The following is a 23,981-nucleotide window of genomic DNA, read 5'->3' as shown; positions in this document are numbered from 1 at the left end:
TGGGGGAATATTTGACTGAAGGTTCCTGTTTAGAGCGTCTTTAAAAACATGGATTCTAACGCATTCAAACGTGCAGGAGACGGATAGAAAAGCGCAAACTTTCAAACGGAGCAATGTTTTCCTTCCTCCGCTCAGGTAAGTCACTTTGTCTTACGTGTTTTAGGTGTTTTAGGTGTTTGGCTGCACGATTTGGGAAAACTAACCGACAAAAGACTGGAATCTGAACACACGCGCACAGAATCCCATTTCAGAACACGTTTGTCCACATGTAAACTACAGTCTGTATCAGTCAGACTGGGGACGAAATCACGGTACTTCGAAAATTGCAGCTTTTCTATTTATTTTATTTTTTCCCCAGAGGACGCATGGCTACAAGATAAACCATCCACTAAAAAAAAACCAAACAGGTCTAACTGAACTATATGTAACTGTGTGTAACTTTTCTGGTGGAGGGTGCGCCACCTGCTTGTCTCCATGGAGATGTTATTGCTTTGCTTAGAATGTTCCATGTTATAGCGTGTTTATCTGAGTGGTGAAAAGTAGGGGATGGCACCAGGCCAAGTAGCAGGTCAGATCTGTGGAGAGGCGACCCTCTCCACAGATCTGACAGATAAGTTTAATGCTATACTGTGGAACATCTGCTAAACCCAAACCCAGTTCTAAATCAAGGCTTTAGCTCGACTAAAAAGGAAACCTGGACTGATTTGTGGTACATTTTTATGATACACTATGATCATAAACAAATATGTGCTGTCATCTTATTACTGTGCCCTTCCTGAACTTTTCCAGCATATAAGTTTTTTATCTCCATGCAGATAAGCAGCTGACAGTTTTTCTCATTCTGAGTTTATGGACAGAATTCACGTGAAGCTCAGAACCTCCAGAATTCTCTCCCTGAGCTGCAGAGGCTGCACTAGCACTGACTCATGACTGGTGCAGGTGCTGGAGTTTAGAGACTGTTCAGATCAGAGACACTTTAGGTCTAAACTCACTGGATTTCACCAGTGAAACTGGCAACACAAATGAGAGCGTCATGTGAGGCTCATTCTGCTTTCTGTCTCACTGTCTGGACCAAAACACCAAATTACAACATAAAGAGACGACAAGTCCAGTGTTTTGAGATTAAGAATAAATCAGCTGTAATTGTCATCAGTAAAAATGATCTTTAATGTGAACATGTTTACCTCATGTTTACCTCTTCTGTGAGCACATACGTGAGGATAGGGCGCTTTTGTTGAGGGATTATGAAATTTAACATTCAAATCTTACCTTTGCTTTAATTCCTTAAAATGAAACATTACAAACAGAGCAACAACATCTCTATGGAAACAACTAGGAATCTGAAAAATTACAGAGTATATCTTTAACTTCAGCGATTTGACTTACATCTCTAAAAGATAATCATTCTTCTTTATTTGAAGTCGTGGTCTTTGTTTATTGTTTCCAGTGAAGAGCGCTCCTCCTGAAGACCTCCACATCGCCCCTCTGCCCCCCCCTGCTCCAACAGCACCCCACGAGCCTCGAGCCAACACGGGAGAAGGTACAGTACTGTGTGTCAGATGCCCTCCCGTCCTCCTATGGCACAATGGACCATGTCACTAATATAAACGATTGGGTAAAAAAAATTAAAATGCAAAAAAAAACAACATTACATTAAGGAACATTATTGCACTGGAAAACACTGACATAAAACTGATCTATCTCCAGTGTTGGGGAGTAACAGATTACATGTACCAGAGTTATGTAATTCAGAGTACAAATTATGAGTAACTGTATTCAGTTACAGTTTCACTGAATGGTAATGAGTTTTTTCTTCCCGTTTTCACATTTTGGGCTAAACCGGGACTAAACCGGGACTAAACCGGGACTAAACCGGGACTAAACCGGGACTAAACCGGGACTAAACCGGGACTAAACCGGGACTAAACCTGTTAGGGAAATCACTGGTCGGACCCAAATATGCAGAAACCAAAAGTTTTTATTAACAAAAATAGTCTCAGAAAGGGGATAGGTACCAGGGGTGGCAGGACGGGTTCAACTTGGCTGCAAATGCGAGGTATGTGGGGATGAGGCTGACCAGAGGCTTGCAGAACTGGTAGCAACGGGATGAGGCTGGCTCCAAATGGGAGAACTGAGGAATGGACAAAAGAAACAGGTAAGAATAAAAATCTTCAGAATGCTCAAAAACACACAAAAAGCCTGAGAAGTTCACCACTGAGTTGACGGAACGATCTGGCACTGGAAAGCAGGTCAGCCGGTTTCTTATTGCAGGAGATGATTACTTGATGGAAACCAGGAGTGGAGCTCAGCAGGTGTGATGAATTGGGGACCCGCCCAGGAAATGCCAAATAAGGAGAGACGGGAAAAGGGAGCAGGGAAAGGAGAGGGCAGAAAGAAACCCTCACAAAACCAGGTCTAAAACAGGACTAAACCAGGACTAAACCAGGTCTAAACCAGGACTAAACCAGGACTAAACCAGGTCTAAACCAGGACTAAACCAGGACTAAACCAGGTCTAAACCAGGTCTAAACCAGGTCTAAACCAGGACTAAACCAGGTCTAAACCAGGACTAAACCAGGTCTAAACCAGGTCTAAACCAGGTCTAAACCAGGTCTAAACCAGGTCTAAACCAGGACTAAACCAGGTCTAAACCAGGTCTAAACCAGGTCTAAACCAGGTCTAAACCAGGTCTAAACCAGGTCTAAACCAGGACTAAACCAGGACTAAACCAGGACTAAACCAGGTTCAGTAAGGTCTGGGCATTTTATTTTCTTTTATCAGACAAAACTTCTTATGTGAAGATTTCCTCATCTTTGTTTCTCTACAGCAAATCAAGTAATCCAAAGTATTCAGATTACCTTGCTCACTTTAAGTAATTTAATGGATTACGTTACAGACTACATTTTGGGGTATGTAATCTGTAATCTGTAGGCGAATACATTTGAAAAGTAACCTTCCCAACACTGACTATCTCACTGGGGAAGGTTCCTAAGTAAGGTTTTAACTTTCTCTTTCCATGGAATCATACTGGTGATATGGCACCTCCAGAAAATGACATAATGTACTTTTAATTTGCATCATGTATTCTTTGAGAACTAAATGTCCCTGTGTGTCAGATGCCCTCCCTGTGTCTTGTTCTGTGTTCAGACGTCCACAAACATGTTCTGAAACACATGAGATTCTTGGATGAGTTTAACAGTTCAGATTCTCTCAGAGACACAACACGGAACCATAAAAAAACAGCTTCTGATTTCTATATACAGTATTTTTTGTTTTGTTTTTTTTTGTTTTAGGGGGAAACTTGGTGGAGGACAAAGGTGTGATTCAGAGCCCAGTCTCCTCTGTGTTTCTGCAAAATCAAAATGAACCCATCCACAGCACGTACTTTGACGAGAAGATCCCAGTACCAGAGGAGAGCAGCTCGGTACTGGACTAAACCAGGACTCAACCAAGACTGAACCAAGACTAAACCAGGACTGAACCAAGACTAAACCAGGACTAAACCAGGACTGAAAACCCCTTTAACATATGTGTGTGTTTTCAGAGTGTGTTTAGTCTCCGTAAGCTCTGGGCCTTCACGGGTCCTGGGTTCCTCATGAGCATCGCGTATCTGGACCCTGGAAACATCGAGTCCGACCTGCAGTCTGGAGCTAAGGCTGGCTTCAAGGTATGATTCAGGGTGGGACAAAAAATAAATGCATACAAATAATAATAAATAAACATTTTTCAACTCGGAAAAACATTTTCCAGTCTTACTGAGGAACACATGAACGCAGCATTAGTGCAGACTTTGATTTGTGAAAAATGTGCAGAAGGTAAACGCTTTGTGCGTTTGTGGACAGAGACGATGTCTGTGCTTTTCTCTGAGATGGATTTAGAAAAAAAGTTACATTTTTCTGCTTGTTCCACTGTTGTGATGCTTCAACCAGTCAGATTCAAATAGTCCTAATGACATTCTACACTTTCCAGTCTCTTCCAGTGAAAGCTGTTCCAGATTTATAATGTGTAGAAGTCACTTCAGAGTCATACACAGATCAATCTGGAATCTGATGTGACCCAGAGTCAGAGGCACCGATAGAAAAGATCAGGTTCAACCATAGACTTATAAAAGAAGTGGACTAAGAGAGTGTGACGTCACTCACAGCGCTCAGCGCCGCTCAAATGAGACTCACGATGTTCACGCTTACAGGAGCCAATCTGGAGCCAGACTCTTTGTTATAAATAGGATTTTTTTTACAGACAAAATAGCAAAAAAAATAAAAAAATCAGGATCATGTAAAGTGAGTTAATACAAACATTTTAAGACCAAAATGACGAGGCCCACAACAGCAGGTGCAGAGAAACGAGCCACAAGATCCTAATGTAAGTCAGTTGGAGCCAGAGTCAGAAGAAGCCGGAAGAGCCTCCTGGAGAACTTCCTATTTGGCACACGGAGGCCAGCGCGTTAGCTCTGTCCACTCATATATACGGTCTTTGGGTTCAACATTGACAATTTAGTGAAAGGATTTTGTGACGACCTTTAATCACTGAAAATAAATCATATTTTGATTTGAATCACATATTGCTAAGAACACATGACCTCTGCCGTGCCAAATCCTTCAACCAGGAAAGAAACCTTATACCTGAACACCTGCTGTAAAACTTATTTTTGTGTTCGGGGCTTGGCTGTGTCTTTCTGATGACATGAACTGTAGTTAATTAACAGCACTGAGCTGTTTCACTCTGGATGATTTTTCTTATCACGGTCAGAACACATGTTATCTGAAGTGTGGACAGTCCCAGATTTACCCCCTGTCCCTCGTGCACTCACCGTCTCGTGCACTCACCGTCTCGCGCACTCACCGTCTCGCGCACTCACCCTCTCGCGCACTCACCCTCTCGTGCACTCACCGTCTCGTGCACTCACCGTCTCGCGCACTCACCGTCTCCGCACTCACCTCTCGTGCACTCACCGCACTCACCGTCTCGCGCACTCACCGTCTCGTGCACTCTCAAAACACTTTATTCAGTGTGTAGTGTTTAGTGTTTTACAAATGTCCGATGGGAGAGTCCTGGGGTCAAAGTTCACCTTAACTCTGAACTTTGCCCTGGAAATGAAGAAATATGTGCATTGTTAAGGGGCAGTGTCACAAAACCATTCAAGTTTGAATCCGTTAAACATTAATTCTAAACTAAACAACAAAAATACACCACAGTGAAAGGTGCAAACTGGACCAAACTTCTTAACCTACTGTTATTAAACATTTACTACCTGATAGTGACAAAGCTCACAGCAACAAGGTGCCACTCCCACTCCCTGTTCGTCCTCCACTTTCTTCCCTGAATAAAAATTATGTACAATGTGTAAACTTGTAAGCAGCATCAGATGCCCACAACTGGCTTGACTTCATCACTGGCCTGACTTCATCACTGGCCTGACTTCATCACTGGCCTGACTTCATCACTGGCCTGACTTCATCACTGGCCTGACTTCATCACTGGCCTGACTTCATCACTGGCCTGACTTCATCACTGACTTCATCACTGGCTGACTTCATCACTGGCCTGACTTCATCACTGGCTGGGCTGGTCACTGAATTGAAGATGCTGTTTGAAAGCAGTCAACCTTCTTCTTGTGACTGTGGGGTCAGTGGTGACCGTCACACGCTGACGCACTCATCATCACTTCTTCATGTTGGGGCTCAGGCTCAAGAAACTTTGTACTGTGAGGTTAACATTTGCTGTTTACATCCTTAAATGTAAAATATGTCTTAACGCGGCCTCTCCCTGTGTTTTCTCAGCTCCTGTGGGTGCTGCTGGGTGCCACCATCATTGGGCTCCTGCTGCAGAGGCTGGCAGCTCGCCTGGGCGTGGTCACGGGCATGCACCTGGCAGAAGTGTGCCACCGGCAGTACCACACCGTGAGTCACATGGAGCCTGTAAACACAGAGCTATAAGCTGCTGTAACAGTTTGACAAAGATCCACGTGGTGTGATCTGTCGTTCATCCAGGGGTCACTCGAGGTGAAAGGGTTTACGTTTTATGTTTTCATTACTTCACAATTTTAAAATTACAACTAAAACTATATTATCACATCCTTTATTTTATTTTCCTGTCCAACTGAGTATTTCAAGGGGATCAAAATGATCTCCATGGAGACATCAGGCCAAAATACTAGTCACATCTGTGGAGAGGCGAGTCCACTCACAGCAAAAGCACAGTATTAAAAAGACCTCTGAATGAATAAACAATAAACATATACACATGATTTAATGCCGTACTGTGGACCTTTTCAGGCATGACAATATGGTATTTCCATGGGAACAGGCAGAAAAGGTTCATAATACAACTTTAAACTTGTGTTCATCGCCTGATTGAATTATTTTGTGTCAGTTCTACTGTAGCAAACCTCAAGGACACTGCTTCTGCTTTTATTACATGATATCTTTCTTCGAGCTCATGTCATTCTTCTGTTTGTGCTAAAGTCTGTTTCTTTTAAGTCAGGTTTAAGCCCACCTAAACACTGTAAAAGTAAGAAGAAAGACAAGAGATTAATATTGTTTACTCGCGAGGAGGACGGACAGAGCAGTGGAGGGCCCTGATGCACTCCCTGCGTCTCCTCTTTTTATTGTCATAAGGGAGTCCCTAGTTACAATGGGTGTTTCTCTAAGGGGAGGGGTTGAAAACAGCAAAAAACAGTAGAAACATCAGACATGATTTCATTGTGCAAATATGTATATTCAGCAGCAGGTGGCCGATAAGGTGTAGCATCATTGTTGTAGCATCTTTGTTGTAGCATCTTTAGGAACAGCACGTCCCCTCCAGCACGTCCCCTTCTTTCTGCCATCCTTGAGAGCCGTCCTCTTTCTCAGAAAAGAGCTGACTAAGTCATTGTTTTAGCGGTGTGCAGAGTGGGCGACAAGTCACTGCATAGTTATAAGCACAAACATTATTTCACACAAAAAACAATACATAGAAAATATGGGATAACATATACAATTATTTTAACATTTTAGGACCAACTAACCAACTCAGTCAATAGAGTCTTAGTCAACGTAGATCTGTATTAGTCAAGTAATTCATGAGATTTGGTGTTTTTAGGTTCTTTTTTCAGACCAAGGGTTTGTTTTCATAGTTCACAGTTTCAAAGTTTCCACTGCTCATGATGAATTAATGAATTATTCCTTGCACTTATATAGTGACTTTCAAGACACCCAAAGTGCTTCACAGTTCATTATCTCATTCACTCCACACTCAGTGATGGCAGACTACTTCAGTAGCCACAGCTGCTGAGGGGCAGACTGACGGAAGCGAGGCTGCCCATCTGAGCCATAAGCCCACCCGACCACCACCAACATTCACACACACACGCACGCACACCACTTTCATACCAGGCAATGTGGATAAAGTGTCTTGCCTAAGGACACAACAGCAGTTTTTGAGACTGGCACCCCAGTGTGGCTCCTCATTTTCCCTGCGGTCTCCCATCCAAGTCCTAACCCGACCCAGTCCTGCTGAGCCTCTGAGATCTGATGGGATCAGGCTTTGTCAAGCTGATATGGACACGAGAGGTCTTCCTCAGAGTCCCGTGATGTAGCTGTGACATGTCCCCTCAGCTGATTTGTACTGGTGGAGGCAGGACGACAGCGCCATCTGCAGTGCCACTTCCTCAGGACAGTATCCCAGGAGTGTGAGAGGAAAAACCTGTATAAATCAACTGACAGGACACATCACAGCAACATGATGTGACCACTCTGAAGAAGAAGACTGGTCTGGACTAGTGAGAACTCCAAACTGTCAGGTATGAAAACAAACTCTTGGTCTGAAAGGAGAACTTAAAAACATAAATTATCAGAAGATCAAATGAACCTCATTGGACTAGTGAGATGTGGTATTTTTTTGTATTTTTTGTAAAAGGCAAGTTGAGTTGAATCTGTCTTTATATAAGTACATTGTTGCCTAGTGCTTTTTTCTGCATCAAGAGTAGTTTTGGCATGAGCTCCCCCTGCAGGTGTAGTCTTGTGAGTGCAGTTTGAGTCACATACACAGAGATATGAAATAGTTTTGAGAGCTTTTTCCACACCCCCTTTTGTAGTTGACTCACTGGTTGACAGTTCATGTCTTTAGTCGACCAAGAATTGATTTAGTGGAATACAGCTCTAGTATTCATCTAAATCCCTGTTTTGTCCCTCATGTTTCCAGAGTGTTACATGTCTGTTACGTCTCCTCTGATGCAGATTCCTCGTGTGGCCCTGTGGCTGATGGTGGAGTTGGCCATCATCGGCTCAGACATGCAGGAGGTCATCGGCTGTGCCATCGCCTTCAACCTGCTCTCCTCCGGCAGGTAAAACAGAAGAGGGAGTCTGCGCTGCTGTTTTTATTATTTAGTTTAGTTAAAGATCATTTCAGCAGCTCTTGCCTTGTGTGTGGGGTTTGCATGTTCTCCCTGTGTCTGGGTGGGTTTTCCTCCATCAACCCAAAACATGCACAACAGGTCAATTCCTCCAGATGAGGTTCTGACCAAGCTTGGATATTCAGCTTAAGAACCAAAACACGAAATGTAAACATGGACATGATCATCATGTAAGATATTTTAGCAATCACGAATAAAACAACATTTCATTTACTATCAGCAGTGTTGGGGAGTAACAGATTACATGTACCAGAGTTACATAATCAGAGTACAAATTATGAGTAACTGTATTCAGTTACAGTTACTGTTTGAGTGAGTGGTAATTGGATTACAGTTACTTTGATGAAATAACATTCACATTTTGAGCTATATCCCCTCCTTTTTTTAGTAATTCCACTCATTGCCGGACACTAAACCAGGTCTAAAACCAGGTCTAAACTAAACTTGTGTTCATCGCCTGATTGAATTATTTTATTCTTTTGTGTCAGTTCTACTGTAGCAAACCTTAAGGACACTGCTTCTGCTTTTATTACATGATATCTTTCTTCGAGCTCATGTCATTCTTCTGTTTGTGCTAAAGTCTGTTTCTTTTAGGACCAATTAACCAACTCAGTCAATAGAGTCTTAGTCAACCTAGATCTGTATTAATTGACTCATTAGTGAGATTTGGTGTTTTTAGGTTCTTTTTTCAGACCAAGGTTTTTTTGTTTTTTTTTGGTTTTTTGGTAATTCCACTCATTGCCAGACACTAAACCAGGTCTAAAACCAGGTCTAAACTAGATCTAAACCAGGACTGAACCAGGACTAAAACCAGGTCTAAACCAGGTCTAAACCAGGTCTAAACCAGGACTAAACCAGGACTAACCCAGGACTAACCCAGGTCTAAAACAGGATTTAACAGGACTAAATCATACCTCGTGGACCGTGTCTCCTCCTCTTTTATCAATAATATTTTTAACATGGTTAAGTAAAGTCTGGGCTTTTTATTTTCTTTTAGCAGACAAAACATCTTATGTTAAGATAGTGCTGTCATGCGATAAAAAAAATTGAGAGATTAATTAATTATGATCTGTAATTAATTAATCTAATTAATCTCATTTTAATCTCACCTAAAAATTGCTGAGAAAAGCTTCAATTTGAGGTATTTTCATTTAAATTCATTATTACATTATTGTGGCAGATCAAAAGACTGATATAGAAAAAAAAGTGACTTTATAAAGTCATTTATTGTTTAACAAATCTCTCCAAATTGGCTGTTGAGCCCAAGTCTCCATGAATAAGAAACTGTTTGCTGTAAAGTAGCAAAGACGAGGAAATCTGAACATAATAACTTTTGTCTACTTAAAGACAATAAAAAGTCCAGTCTTTCCTTAACCATATTAAAAATATTATTGATAGAGAAATGCTTTATGTATGACATCACTGGTTTTAGTCCTTGTTTTAGTCCTGGTTTAGACCTGCTTTAGTCCTACTTTAGTCCTACTTTAGTCCTAGTTTAGTCCTGGAATGGATTAATCCTGGTTTTAGTCCTGGTGTTAGTTCTGGTTTAGTCCTGGTTTAGACCTTTGGTTTAGACCTGGTTTTAGTTCTGGTTTGGTTTAGTCCTGGTTTTAGTCCTGGTTTAGACCTGGTTTTAGACCTGGTTTTAGTTTCTGGTTTTAGTTCTGGTTTAGTCCTGGTTTAGTCCTGGACTGGATTAGTCCTGGTTTTAGTCTTGGTGTTAGTTCTGGTTTAGAGGCGCACAGGAGGAAGCGCGGTTTACGCCGCGTACGCGAGAAAACACGATCCACACGCGGCTCACGGGAGCAGGTCGGTGTCCAGCGCATTAACTATGGAAGGAAACGTGGTTCGCGCGTTCTCAGGTTAATGACGATGATGAAGGTGTGTGTTTGTGTTTGTGTGTGTGTTTGTGTCTGTGTGTGTTTGTGTGTGTTGTGTTGTGTGTGTTTGTGTGTGTTTGTGTGCGTGTCCCCTCATGTGGCAGGTCACTATAGGACAGTAGTGCAGACATCATGAGTCTATGCAGGTTGTTTTCACCAGTGACATTTAAGTTGTAGGCGATTTTATATTTGTTATTTTCTTTTATGTTTCACGTCGGGAGAATAATTTCCAAGACATGAATGTGTTTTTCCCTGTGCACTGCTGCCTCTGTTCTACTGGCTCTTCCACCTCGTCCATTGTGCCTGACGCCGCCAACGTTAACATGACGTTTACATCGCTCTTACTGCGCACGTTTTGGGTGGGTTTCCGGCAATGAGTGGAATTACCGAAATAAAAAAATGTATAAATGTGTTTTTTTGTGTGTGTGTGTTGTTGTCCCAACAACACATAAAAACAGGTTTTATAATAAAGCAACTCGCATACAGATACAGTAAAGTTAAAGATTAAAAATGAGATTAACGCGATTAAAAAACATAACGCGCTAAATATGACTCTAATTAATTAATCGCAATTAACGCGATAATTTGACACCCCTGTTAAGATATCCTAGTCTTTGCTTCTCTACAGCAAATCAAGTAATCCAAAGTATTCAGATTACATTACTTGCTTTAAGTAATTTAATGGATTACGTTACAAACTACATTTTGGGGTATGTAATCTGTAATCTGTAGTGATTATATTTTAAAAGTAACCTGCCCAACACTGACTATCAGTCAATAAATCAGTCAATATTTGATTTAAAGAACCTTTAAAGGATCTGTTAAAAACAGACCTGGAGTTGTGTTTTGTGTCAGTCACACTAATCCTTTATTATTAGTCTGTCTATATCTTCAAAGCTCAAAATGCTCTGTTCCACCTTGTGATGTCATGACACTGTGGTTTTCAAGTTCACAGTTACCTTTTACCTTTTGTTTAGTAGAGACTGACAATTCCAGGGCTGAAATGATCCAAATGATTCTAGTGACAGTGAATGGAGTTTTACACAGTGGAGCACTTCCTGTATTAACACATGACATCACAAGGTGGAATGTTTCCTGTTTGAGAGAAGAAGAAGAACTCAGTCTAAATGTGCAGGGTTTGTGTGTTAAACATGTGTGAATGAAACAAAACACAACAGTGTGTTTTTGATGAGGAAACTACACTATAACAGTAGTCAGATCAGTATGGGCCCTTTAAGTTCTAATGTTGACACTTACTTATGTTGTTTATTTATTTACTTTCTTCCCCATAGAATTCCTCTGTGGGGTGGAGTCCTCATCACTATTGTAGACACGTTTTTCTTCCTCTTTTTGGACAAATATGGTGGGTTTAAATCTCCAAACACCATTTTACCTCGGAGCTTCATAAACATGTGTTAGATATGACATACTGTACATTTGTGTTTTGCCCAGGTCTGAGGAAACTGGAGGCTTTCTTTGGTCTCCTTATCTCTGTGATGGCGTTTACCTTTGGATATGAGGTAAGAGACTAAACTATAAGAATAAGTCATAAAGTTAGTGTGCTGACCTGGTGAAAATGATACAAAACAGTTTAGAGTTGATTGAATAAAAACACACTGCAAAATATACAACTCTGTCTCGATTAAGATTCTGTTCATTTGAACTATATTTTCTTTTTACACCAACTATAAGGTTACAAATATTAAATTGATCATATTCACAAATTGTCCTCACAAATGAATATTGTGGTGTCCTCTCATGTTTCGTGTGGACAGGCCCAGGAATGTAAGAAAAGAAAACTGTTAGTTTAATCTTAGCTGACACAGGTCAGGTTAAATGAACAGTTTTTGTGACATAGAGAGTACTCAGTTACATTTACTTGAGTACCTTTTTAATACAGTTGTACTTCTCAGTAGATTTCTGACCCCATATTTGCAAATGCTGCACTAGCACTGATTCTTTAATCAGTTCTATATTATGCTAATGTGAGCTTTAAACCATGTTGTAAAACTGTTCCCTCCTCAGAAACAGAACTGAAGTTGTATTTTGTTTCCAAAATCCTCTGTTCCACCTTGTGATATCATGAAGTGATAGTTTTTAAGTGAACAGCTCCTTTTATCTTTTGTTCAGTAGAGATTGGCATCTGGTGAATTGTGCATTGAGTTTTGTTTGTTTTAATTTATATTTTGTCTCTTGTATGTCCAGTGAGTGGAGTTGTGAATGTAAACTTGTTGTTCATGCGTTTGGTACTTTTGTTTCAGCTCAGACTCTTCCTGTCATGACCCGTGTAGTCGGGGTTTATGTTTTGTTTTTGTTTGCTGCAAATGATCCAATAAAAAAAATAAATAAATAAGAAATTGACAATTCCAGGGCTGAAATGATCCACATGATTCTAGTGAATTGTGTGTATGGAATTTAAAACAGTGGAGCACCTCCTGTATTCCTACATGATATTACTACTGGAACAATTTATGATGTGGGAACAACACAGATCACAACAATATGGGCCCTGTGCTGACTGGCTGCAGGTGCTGGGGTTTAGGTGTGAGGAATAGAGATTATTTTACATTTAAACCAACTGGATTTGAGCATTGACACTGGCAACTCAAATGAGAGACACATGTGAGGCTCATTCTGCTTTACACAAACCAAACAAATGATAACATAAACAACCTGGTCATCATGTCCAATCTTTTTGTAATTAAGAATAAATCAGCATTACAATTGTTTAGTAAATGTTATATTTGAATTGAACATGTTTACATGTTTTATCTGACACAGTTATGTCATATTTATGGATTTTAAAATCGACGTCTTCATACAGTTCCTTTTAATTTATAAATCAGATGTTGCGTCCAGACAGTTGCTCTTTGTTGAGTAGTCGTTTTACTAACTTGAGTCATTTCTTGGACCTCTACTTTTTACTTATACTTGAGTAATATTATTTTGAACTAAAGGTTCAATTACTGGAGTACATTTTAGCCCTCAGTCTTATCACATATCCTTCCTGTGCTCGTCTTCAGTATGTGACTGTGGCTCCAGACCAGGCCTCTGTGCTGCACGGCATGTTTGTTCCCTCCTGTGACGGCTGTGGCTCTGCTCAGCTCCTCCAGGCTGTGGGCATCGTTGGAGCTGTCATCATGCCACACAACATCTACCTCCACTCAGCCCTGGTCAAGGTCAGGACTGAACCACGACTGAACCTGGACCAGACAAGGACGGAACCAGGACCAGACAAGGACTGAACCCACGACTGAACCAGGACCAGACCAGAACTGAACCAGGACTGAACGTGGACCAAACCAGGACTGAACCAGAACCAGACAAGGATTGAACCAGGACCAGACCAGGACCAGACCAGGACCAGACCAGGCCTAAACCCCTTGTCTGCTGTATGTGTTTTAGTCCAGAGAAGTGGACCGTTCAAAGAAAGAGGAGGTGAAAGAGGCCAATAAATACTTTTTTATTGAGTCGTGCTTGGCTCTGTTTGTGTCCTTCATCATAAACGTGTTTGTGGTCTCTGTGTTTGCTGAAGCCTTCTACGGACAGACCAACCTGCAGGTGGTAAGTGTCAGGCTCATTAGTCTGTTGTAGTTACTTTTATATAAACATTTTCTAAAAAATGTGTCTTTCATTTTCAGTACAGCATCTGTAACAGCTCAGGCAGTCCTCATGTGGACCTGTTTCCTCTAAACAATGACACTTTAGAGGTGGACATCTACAAAGGGGTAACTCTCACTTTGCCTTACCCACTTCCTGTTATTAAAGGTGGACTATGTAACTTTTATGCTGGTGGGGTCCACCACCTTCTTGTCTCTTTTGAGATGGTATTGCTCTGCCTGAAATGCTCCAAAGTATCTGTCTTGCATTTATTCATTTACAGGTATTTTTATTGTTCAAAAATACCTTAAAGAATATGCATTCATGTGAGTGGGCTCGCCTCTCCACAGTTCTGACCTATAACTTGGCCTGGGGGTTGTCTCCATGGAGATTGATATATTTAATTCCATTCTATGGAACACTCCAGGCAGAGCAACATGTGTTTTAGCAGATATAGTGGTAATGATAACTGTGTGGGATTCTTGGAGTGTCTGAGTCAATTCTCTGTGTTGTTTGTTGTTGATTTCAGGGGGTGGTCCTTGGCTGTTTCTTTGGCCCTGCGGCGCTCTACATCTGGGCTGTGGGGATCCTGGCTGCAGGTCAGAGCTCCACCATGACAGGAACCTACTCCGGACAGTTCGTGATGGAGGTCAGTCTAGAAACTTTCATTTATCCACTAAATATTTTACACCAAGTACAACTGAAGAATATGTGTGGTTTTCAGTGTATCACCAGATCTAAACATGTCTATAAGAGAACTATACCAGGATTAAACCACCAAAAACCCAGACAAGGACTAAGGCCAGGGCTCATTAAGTCACGGTTTAGTCCTAGTTTAGACCTGGTTTACTTCTGACTGTGGACATAATCTCTTCCACTTTTAAAAGAAGTTTAATGTTTAACTCTGGGATTATGGATTATGATACTTAGTTAAACCAAGTCTAAACCAGGACCAGGATAAAAACAGTACTAAACCAGAACTAAATCAGATCTAAATCAGGACTCAACTAGCACTGAACCAGGACTAAACCAGGACCCACATCTCTTTTAGCATGACTGTAGTATTAACCCTGTAATACCCGTCTTCTTTCTGCTCAGGGCTTCTTAAACCTTCGCTGGTCTCGTTTCGCGCGGGTCTTACTCACTCGCTCTCTGGCCGTCACGCCCACGCTGCTCGTCGCCATTTTCCAGGACGTCCAGAGACTCACCGGAATGACTTCCTCAACGTGCTCATGAGTCTGCAGGTACGGAGCAGAGAGTGTGTATGGTACTGAGGACAGGGACTATAACAGTTATGGAGCACACATGGAACTGAACTGAAGAGGAACTGTAACAGGTACAGACGTGTGAAAGGGAGCGCACATAGAACTCTAGAGGGCACTAGTCAAACAGAAAGGTTTACAATATGGACTGTATTTTTTGGACTATAAGGCACATTTAAGATCTTTTAAGTTTCTCAGATGTCGACAGTGCACCTTATAATCAGGTGCGCCTTATGTTTTCATTCTGGTTGTGTTTACTGACCTTGACCGGATTTTATGTGGTACACAGTGCTCAAAAATGTGTCAAAATGTTTTTGTATGACTTTGGTAAACTACCAAGCCGCATCGCTTGATGGACTGTGGGAGCATTACTGTAGTCAGGAGCCTCGAGAAGTTAGTCCAACAAAATCTGACCACATCAGCACAAAAGGAGCGAGCTGTTTTTTTCAGGCTTATAGTTTATGCAAATGAGCCATGTGGCTTTAAGTTTCATTTCTGTAAAACGTAAAACAAATGTGCACAAAACTGCATTAAACACATTATTACTCAATGTATATTTGAGTCATCCTCGTAGAGAAAAAAAAAAAACTTGAACTTGAAAATGATCCATCCACATTCACATTCATAATCCATTCACCAAGACAGAGAGGCAACGCCGGGCGAATTACACCACAATCTGCTGATGGATCATGGACTCCTGGACTAAGGATCAGTCTCAAGTGTCGTCCGTTTGTTTTGCTTAATGCTCCTATAATCTGATGCACTTTATTTATATACAGTGTATAAGTAAATACTTATCAGTGTTCATTTTTTATTTACTTTTCCAATTTCACTCAAAAAATTATTTGTGATTTTAGTCAAGATTTAGTCAAATAATTCTTTTGGTTTTAGGTCATTTTTAGTTACCATACTAATTTAGTAAAAGTAGTAACCCTGTCTACCTAACCGCCCTGTAGTTCAGACCTCTCCAGACATTCTGAAAAGGGATTCTTTTATTAGTTGAACAGTTCAGATTTCAGTTTTGTCTCTGATGTGAATGCTCCTGGACAGATTTAAAAACAAAAGTAATCCCACAGCTCTGCTCTGTGTCCACAGCTGCCCTTCGCCCTGATCCCCATCCTCACCTTCACCAGTTTACCCTCGCTCATGAACGACTTCGCCAACGGACTGTAAGTTAAGCAGCACTGTGTAACCTTTCTGCTGGATGGAGATGTTATTGCTTTGCCTGAAATGTTCCACAGTATGGCATTAAACTTTTCTGGCTCCATGATTGTTTTTCTCTGAGCCTCACAGACACATCTCTTTCCATTTTCACTGGATTTTTACTTAACAGGTGGAAAGCTTGGTTGTAAGTATTTTAATGTCTTAAATAATTACTGGACTCATGAATATTTCTGTTGTTAAATTGCGTTCAATACAACTGTGTGCTGACATTAGCATGCCGCTAACATTGCTTAAATTGCATTATTTTTTTTTTCATTGTTGTTGTTCTTGTTTTTTGTTCACTCTTTTGATTCATTCACACTGCTCCATAATGTAGTTAGTGCACTACTGTGTTAAATGAAACACAAAACGCACACCAAAGTTCTTGTAGAGGTGCAAAATACAAGAAACAGCAAAATAAAAGTGAAAATATGCATAGCACACTCAAAATGTTTTGGTCAGATATTTTTCTTGCTTCCACACTGTGGTCCAAAGCAAGACAAATATCAGATCAGGCTTTTTTTTGCCAAAACTTTATTTAAAAATAAAATGCCCTACTGTGGAAAGATGGCAGGTGGCTGTGGCAGGATAGTTATAAAGAAAAGTTACATATTGCAACTTTAAAATGTTAAAGCACACCTACTGTGTAAAATGGACTTTTTACAGCCTTTAACCATGTTATAATTGTCTCCCTTTTGCATTTACCCTTTGTCTCAGAGGCGTTGTTTATTTCTGCATTGTGATTTGAATCTGTAGTATACATTTAGTCATTTTTGCACAAATGTAGAAAAACCTGCTTCCCTTAGTGTGATGTGCATTTATAAATAAAAGATACTGACGGCATGTGGAGCTTGTGAAGACGTTAACGGCGACGTCAGCTCCCACTGGACACCGCAGTCAGAGCACTTGTTTCTTTTATTAAGTCATTTTAGTTGAATTAGAACTATATAGCAGAGTCAAGCACAATATGTCGTCTTGAAAACATTGAAACTCCATGATTTGCTCTTAATCGTAAAGTCCTTTTGTTGTGACGTGACCCCTCCCACAGCACACTCCCTCTCCTCTTTTCCCCTCTGTGCAGGTTCTTTAAGGTGGGCGGGGGTGTGGCCATCCTGGGGGTCTGCTGTATAAACATTTACTTTGTGGTGGTGTATGTGACTCAGCTGGGCAGTGTGTGGCTCTATGTGCTGGCAGCCTTCCTCTCCCTCCTCTACCTCGCCTTGGTGGGATACCTGGTGAGTGTGGCACAATGTATCTCACTTATGTACATGATGATATAGAAATAAAAGCTCTGAACACAGCAGAGTAAGACAAGATGGGAAAAATATATTCACCTCATGTTGTGAAACCTACTCATGGGTTTCGACTTCTGTCATATGCAACATTTTGAGAACTTCCCCATTCAAAAGATATAACATAATGTTTTATATTGTTAAAGGGCCCATCTCATGCAAAATCACTCTTTTCACATTGTATCCGCTGCACATAAATAAGCACAATTTGGGTTTTGAAACATCCATTACACAATAGTTCTGAAATCTTACTGATTTCTTGGAGACAGTGACAGACCAGGAACTATGAATGAATGACTATCACTCATCCCCCCGCCCGTCCTGAGAAAACACAGGCTCCGCCCTCCAAACGTGACATAGGTGACGAGTGAGCCGCCCTTCCTCCGCCCATCTCAGGGAGGGAGGGGGAGACAGGCGTGACCCTGATAGTGGTAGGAATAAACTTTTATTCATCATGGAGATACAGCGCGTTCAGCCGCATGTGTTGGACCCGGAATCGGACGAGGACTTTGAGGAACACGAAGCTCAAGCACCGCGTCCACATCAGCTGAACATTACTGATTGGTAAAGTATTAATAAACACTAGTAGATAAACGTATTATATCGTGTTCACTGCAGTGTAGAACAATGAACTTATGCTGTCGCTTTTGTTTAGAGGTGTTCATGTGGGAATTGTCAGACGATGCGGGGTGGAGGTGGGGTGGAGGCGGTGGAGCGGAGGAGGGGGGTGGGTGCAAAGCGCCTTCTGCTACGTCAAATGTGTCATAGGTTTAGCTGCCGCGTCGTCGTTGTAGCAGCTTTAGTTCATTGTCACGTGGGAGGGTGGTAGAAATACACTGCAATTTGTTAAAAAAACACCAACTCAATCTAAAAAACACTTGGGCGACAAATACAAGGCCCACATCACACTTAGAGGGTAGAAAGAACTGACAAGTTGATTTTGCATGAAATTGGTCCTTTAAGCATTTACAGGAACAGCTGTAATTTTTCTACATTTTGGAACCCCCTGGATTGGTGGATCTGACTCTAGGATGTGATGATGTTCTGTTTCCAGTTTTTTATGACATTGATCAGTAACAGCATAAGTGTAAGGAGGCTAATATTCAAAACATAAATTCACTTGAAACCTGAATTAAAACACTGGGGGTGCTCTGCATGAATGTGTATGGTAGAATGTTACCATGTTCCCAGTTACCATGGTCACACAATTAGAAAACATTAACAAAAAAGTATTAAATCTCAAGAAAGAATACAAAGTGGATTTAAACAACACATTTTCAGGAGCCTGTGATCAGGCCGAGCGTGCATGATTCTGTTTAGGAGCTTTATTTTCAAGGAAAAAAAAAACCCAAAAACTCACTGAAAAACTGTTGTGATAGGCTCCAGGAAGATGTTTGGAAACATGTGATGACAACTTACAGCAGGTTCTGTTTGTAAGTCTGATAAAATCTAGGAAAAATTTCCCAGTTTTCTTCATCTCCAGATCATTGTATTCATTCATTATCATTGATTGTAGTGTTCCGTTATGTTTGACTCATCAACAATTCCAACCATACCTCAGTTTTTATCATTTCCCCACTGACACACAACTCCGAGTGCACTGGTACATGTGATTAGAAGAGATGAGGCGCCAAACTCCAGATGATTCCAAACAGCACATACGTCTGCAGTCTTCATTTTACCGCTGATCACATTTACCGTATTTTCCACACTCTTAGTTGCTCTGGATTATAAGACGCACTGTCATTAAATGGTCTATTTTCAAACTTTTTTCATAAATATACCGCACTGGACTTTAAAGGAAACACAACAGTGTGATGGGTGAGTGGTTTTGTTTGTTTGTTCGTTCACGGTGACTCTGAGCTTTGTTCAGTTGTGGCGTGTAGGGAGGGTGTGTCTGGGACCAACGGATTGTCGGCGTGTTCGCAGTGACTCAGTTGTTCAGTTGTGTCTAGAAGTGGCACATTGCACTCGCTTTTTCGGTTCGTTCCTCCGTTCCGTTCCTCGTCGGTGTGGAGTGATGAGAGTGTCTGTGGGTGTTTTTGGCTGTGCAGTCGCTGTCTGCTCCGTGTGTGTTTGTGTGTCGTGTAGGTGGTGTGGCTTTGTAGTTTACTGAAGTCGTGCTGGGACACCCGAGTGGATTCGTGTATAGGGCGCTCTGGATTGTGGGGTGCGCAGTAGTTTTTTGATGCGGCTTAAGAGCGTCTAATAGCCCGGAAAATACGATACTTCAGTGGATTGATCACAGTCAGTTGAGCCCAGTGTCGGGAACTACACTGGAAGTTGTATTCACATCTTTCCGAACGTCTTCCTGGTTTGTGACGTATTGTAATGTTATTTGAAACAGGACTTGTTTAACTGTAGTTAAACAGTAAAAAGTCTGCTCTATGTGGTCAGATCGTGTTAAAACTAAGCTCCGATTAAGATCTAACTTGAGTAACAGAGCCTCAGACAGAGTAGAGCCTACAGTAAGCATTACACCTCAGAGAATGTTGAGCAAACTATCAATTACAACCAAAATCTGTATCACCATATCATCTGAGCTGCCCCTCGTGTCATCTGAAAACCTCCACCAGGATCCTTATTTGTCATTCCAACATGTGAAAAAACACAACACATACTTTGGTTGAGTTCATGATTCACTGTTTGAATCTCACCTTTTGTTGTGTTGTTTGGCAAGACACTTCACTCAGTTTGCCTTAGTTTATTTTACTGCTCCTGAGTGTCTGGACTGAGGGGACTTTAGAACAGGGTTTGGTCTGAAAACCTGTGAACATTTTTAAACAGTAATGTGGAAAAAACAGTTAAAGTTAACCAGAATTTGAGATTAATCTTCAACTAAAAACAAAAAGGGGAAAAAATACTGGGTCTCCTAACCTTCTGAAATTGGGTAAAGAAATAAAAATGATGTAATAATATGTGAAATTTTCTGATCTGAGTTCTAATAATAATGTTGTTTCCTCGTCACAAACAGACTTGGAGTTGTTTTGTTTCATTCACACATGTTTAACACACAAACTCTGCACATTTAGGAGTTCTTTACTCAAACAGAAAACACTGTTCTACCTTGTGATGTCATGTGGTGATACAGGAAGTGCTCCACTATGTTTTTAAACTCCATACAGCTTCACTAGAATCACTTGGATAATTTCTGTCCAAATGTCTGTGAATCTGCTCTACTCGTCTACTGAACTGAAAGTAAGAGGTAGATGCTAACTTGAAAACTACCACTTCATGACATCACAAGGTGGAGCAGCATTCTGAGCTTTGGAGATGTAGACAGATTAATAATGCAGGATTACTTAAACATGTGTGAATGAAACAAAACACAACTGCAGGTCTATTTTTGAGGAGGGAACAACAATTTAGTGTAATCTGGAATTTTTAAAAACCAAAGAGCACCTGCCTTGTGTTATTTTGCACTATGTAATTTTTCTGGTTTTGCTCGTCTCCGTGGAGAAATGATTACTTTTCCTGGAATGTTTGACAATGGCATTAAACATATCTATTGCATTTATTCATTTTCTTTCTTCATGAATTACTTTGAAAAACATGGATTCTTACTTTGAGCAGGGTCACCTCTCCATAGATCTTACCTGTAACTAAACCCGATGGCATCACCAGATGAAAAGTTACATAATGCAACTTTAATTGATTGGTTTACAGTTTTTCTCTGTCGGTCTGACTCATTTCTTGAAACAGAAATAACATTCTTAAACCTATAAGATCATTTGACCAAACAGTCTGATAGTTCTGCACAACATTACAGCTCAGCAGCAAAAGCTCAGATCTCTCCCAAAACTGTTCACACAAGCTTCAAAGCAGATTCTTTTCCCATATAAAGAGTCAGGACCATCAAAACTGCAAAGATCCTTCTCAGTTGCTTTGGCTCTTTTGCATTCACTTAGTGCTTTTGCCAGAATAACCTGGATGGTTCAGCACAACACCATGGATCACCTGCAAAAGCTCACATCTGTCCCAAAACACTTTACTCATGTATCAAAACTACATTTCTTTCTCGTAAAAACAGTCATTGCCCCAAAAATGCATCGTCCCTTTGACCTTGTGTCACTGCAGCTCAAAATGCTGAGAGGTTTTGTCACTACAGCAGAGGTCAAACTAACACAATACAATTATGAATAAAACTGAAAAAAAGGAATTCAGAGTAAGAGCAGTCTCCAAAGTTTGACATCACACACACTGCTCTCACACACACACACACACACACACACTGCACACACGCACACACACGCACACACACACATAAAGTCACTTCCACACATCGGAGTACAGAAAAAAGAAAATGTTTACAGTATTCTGTCCATGTAAAAAATATAAACACAAACAAAAAAGAGAAAGAAAAAATATATCTAGCCTACAGTACTGTAAATAAAGCAAATAAAGTTTCTACAGTAACACTTTCACTGGTCACAGTCCCTTATTCTCAGTCATCAAAGGGAGAGAAGAAACAGCACAAATGTCTAAAACATCGCCTCCCCTGTGATGTCCTCACACGCAACGTCCATGGAGCAGGGACCTCTGGTCTGGAGCCTGATGTTCATACACTCTCCACCTCCAGTTGGAAAACTCCTCAATCGAATTGAGGAAAGGGAGTACGGTGGCCCACATGATCACATAGTGTGACAGGAAGTTCTAATTTCACCTGACTGACAATTACTGTCATGGATTTATCAAATGTTTCAAAAAACAATCATATATGACGTTCATGGTATCATGTTCTTGACTAATTTTGACAGTTGAACAGACTGTTGTGCAGATGATGACTCAGGCATTGACATCAGTCTGACATGTTTTGGAGAGAACAACCATTAAACTGAGAATTAACTCATCAGTTTAGATCAACAAGATCTATTTATTTGTAAAATGTGCTAAACATGGCCTCATTGTGCAAACTGTAGGTGACTTGTACAGAACCATGTGCAAAGATGCACTGAGACACTTGACACATGCACTAAGACGTTTGAAATTTGATGAAATCAGTGAGAAATGTCATTCTGTTGTGAACGACAGTAAGGTGGTTTGGAGATTTGTCCATGTTGTTTTGAGAATGTCATTTCTGTTTCAAGAAATGAACCAAACCAATGGAGAAAAACTGTAATTTGCCTGAATCGTGTTCTCTCTCTCGTAGACGTGGTTGTGTCTGATCGCTCTGGGACTGTCCTTCTTGGATCCAACGAGAAAGGCAACGGTGAGCACCAGTATTCTGATGGAGCGCCCCCTGGAGTCTGAGACCTGACAGTGCACCTGGAGGAGGAGGAGCGTGGGCCTGTGTTTTTGCACACCTTTGCACTGAATGTCTGAAATGCTGAAGCCAATTCTGAAACCTATAATAGACCTGGTTTAGTTCTGGTTCAGTTCTAGTGTAGTTCTTCATTCACACCTGCACATGAATCTGCACATGGCAATAGGGACTAAACCTGCACTAGAACACGACTAAACAAGGACTAAAACAGGAGCAACCCAAGTCCACATCAGGACTTAAAATCTAGGATTAGAATCTAGGACCTAAATTAAATTTTAGTACTAATAAAGATGGGATTTAATCCTGGTTTAAACTTGGTTTAGACTTGATTTTCCATCAATTTTAGAATTAAAGATCTGGTTTAGTCCTGATTTAGTCTTCGTTTAGTTCTAGTTTTGTCCTGGTTTACTCTTGGTTTAGCCCTGGTTTAGTCCAGGTCTGGTCCTGGTTTGGTCCTGTTTTAGTCCTGCTTTACACTTGGTGTAGCCCCCCCAGCCCCCCTTAAATCTGGTTTGTTCCCTTTTTGGTTCACATTGCCCTGCTTCAGTCCTGGTTTAGACCTGGTTCAGTCTTTCTTTAGAAGCTCTCTACATTTCTAATGATTTAATTTCATAATCTGTTCTAATCTAAATGAGAGTGCTTTTGTGTCTGTATTGAGATTGCAGTATTTCTTGTTACCATAGGGGGGCGGTGCAGGCTTCATCAGGGTCATGTTACACTTCACTGTGACATGTTTAACCCACGTGAGGAGCTCGTGCTGTTTTTACACAAACTCACATCAGACTGGATCAAAATCATGAAACTAACCACAATGTATTTGTATACAGACCGATACATACATACATACATACACACATACACACATACTTACATACACACATACATACACACATACATACATACACACATACACACATACATACATACATACATACACACATACACACATACATACATACACACATACATACATACATACATACATACATACATACACACATACATACATACATACATACATACATACATACACACATACATACACACATACATACATACACACATACACACATACATACATACACACAT

The 23,981-nt window shown here is 40.8% G+C and overlaps 1 protein-coding gene across 1 annotated transcript; it reads left to right on the top strand.

The window, feature by feature from the left end:
* On the top strand, window positions 1-23,076 carry slc11a2 (solute carrier family 11 member 2). The gene is given in 17 exon segments (XM_055165978.1): window positions 1-135; window positions 1,448-1,540; window positions 3,294-3,424; window positions 3,545-3,667; window positions 5,781-5,900; window positions 8,217-8,323; window positions 11,565-11,635; window positions 11,725-11,792; window positions 13,296-13,451; window positions 13,678-13,836; window positions 13,914-14,000; window positions 14,402-14,521; window positions 14,971-15,079; window positions 15,082-15,116; window positions 16,230-16,303; window positions 17,419-17,572; window positions 22,779-23,076. Coding segments are annotated over 17 exon segments (1,737 nt in total). The 5' UTR covers window positions 1-113; the 3' UTR covers window positions 22,887-23,076.
* The last annotated feature ends 905 nt before the right edge of the window (window positions 23,077-23,981 follow it).

Source organism: Boleophthalmus pectinirostris, unplaced genomic scaffold, assembly GCF_026225935.1.
Source record: "Boleophthalmus pectinirostris isolate CB_2022bp ecotype Guang Dong unplaced genomic scaffold, ASM2622593v1 HiC_scaffold_8, whole genome shotgun sequence".
NCBI classification, from domain to species: Eukaryota; Metazoa; Chordata; class Actinopteri; order Gobiiformes; family Gobiidae; genus Boleophthalmus; species Boleophthalmus pectinirostris.
The sequence above is the reverse complement of the archived record's forward strand: the minus strand, read 5'-3'. Positions and strand labels throughout refer to the sequence as shown.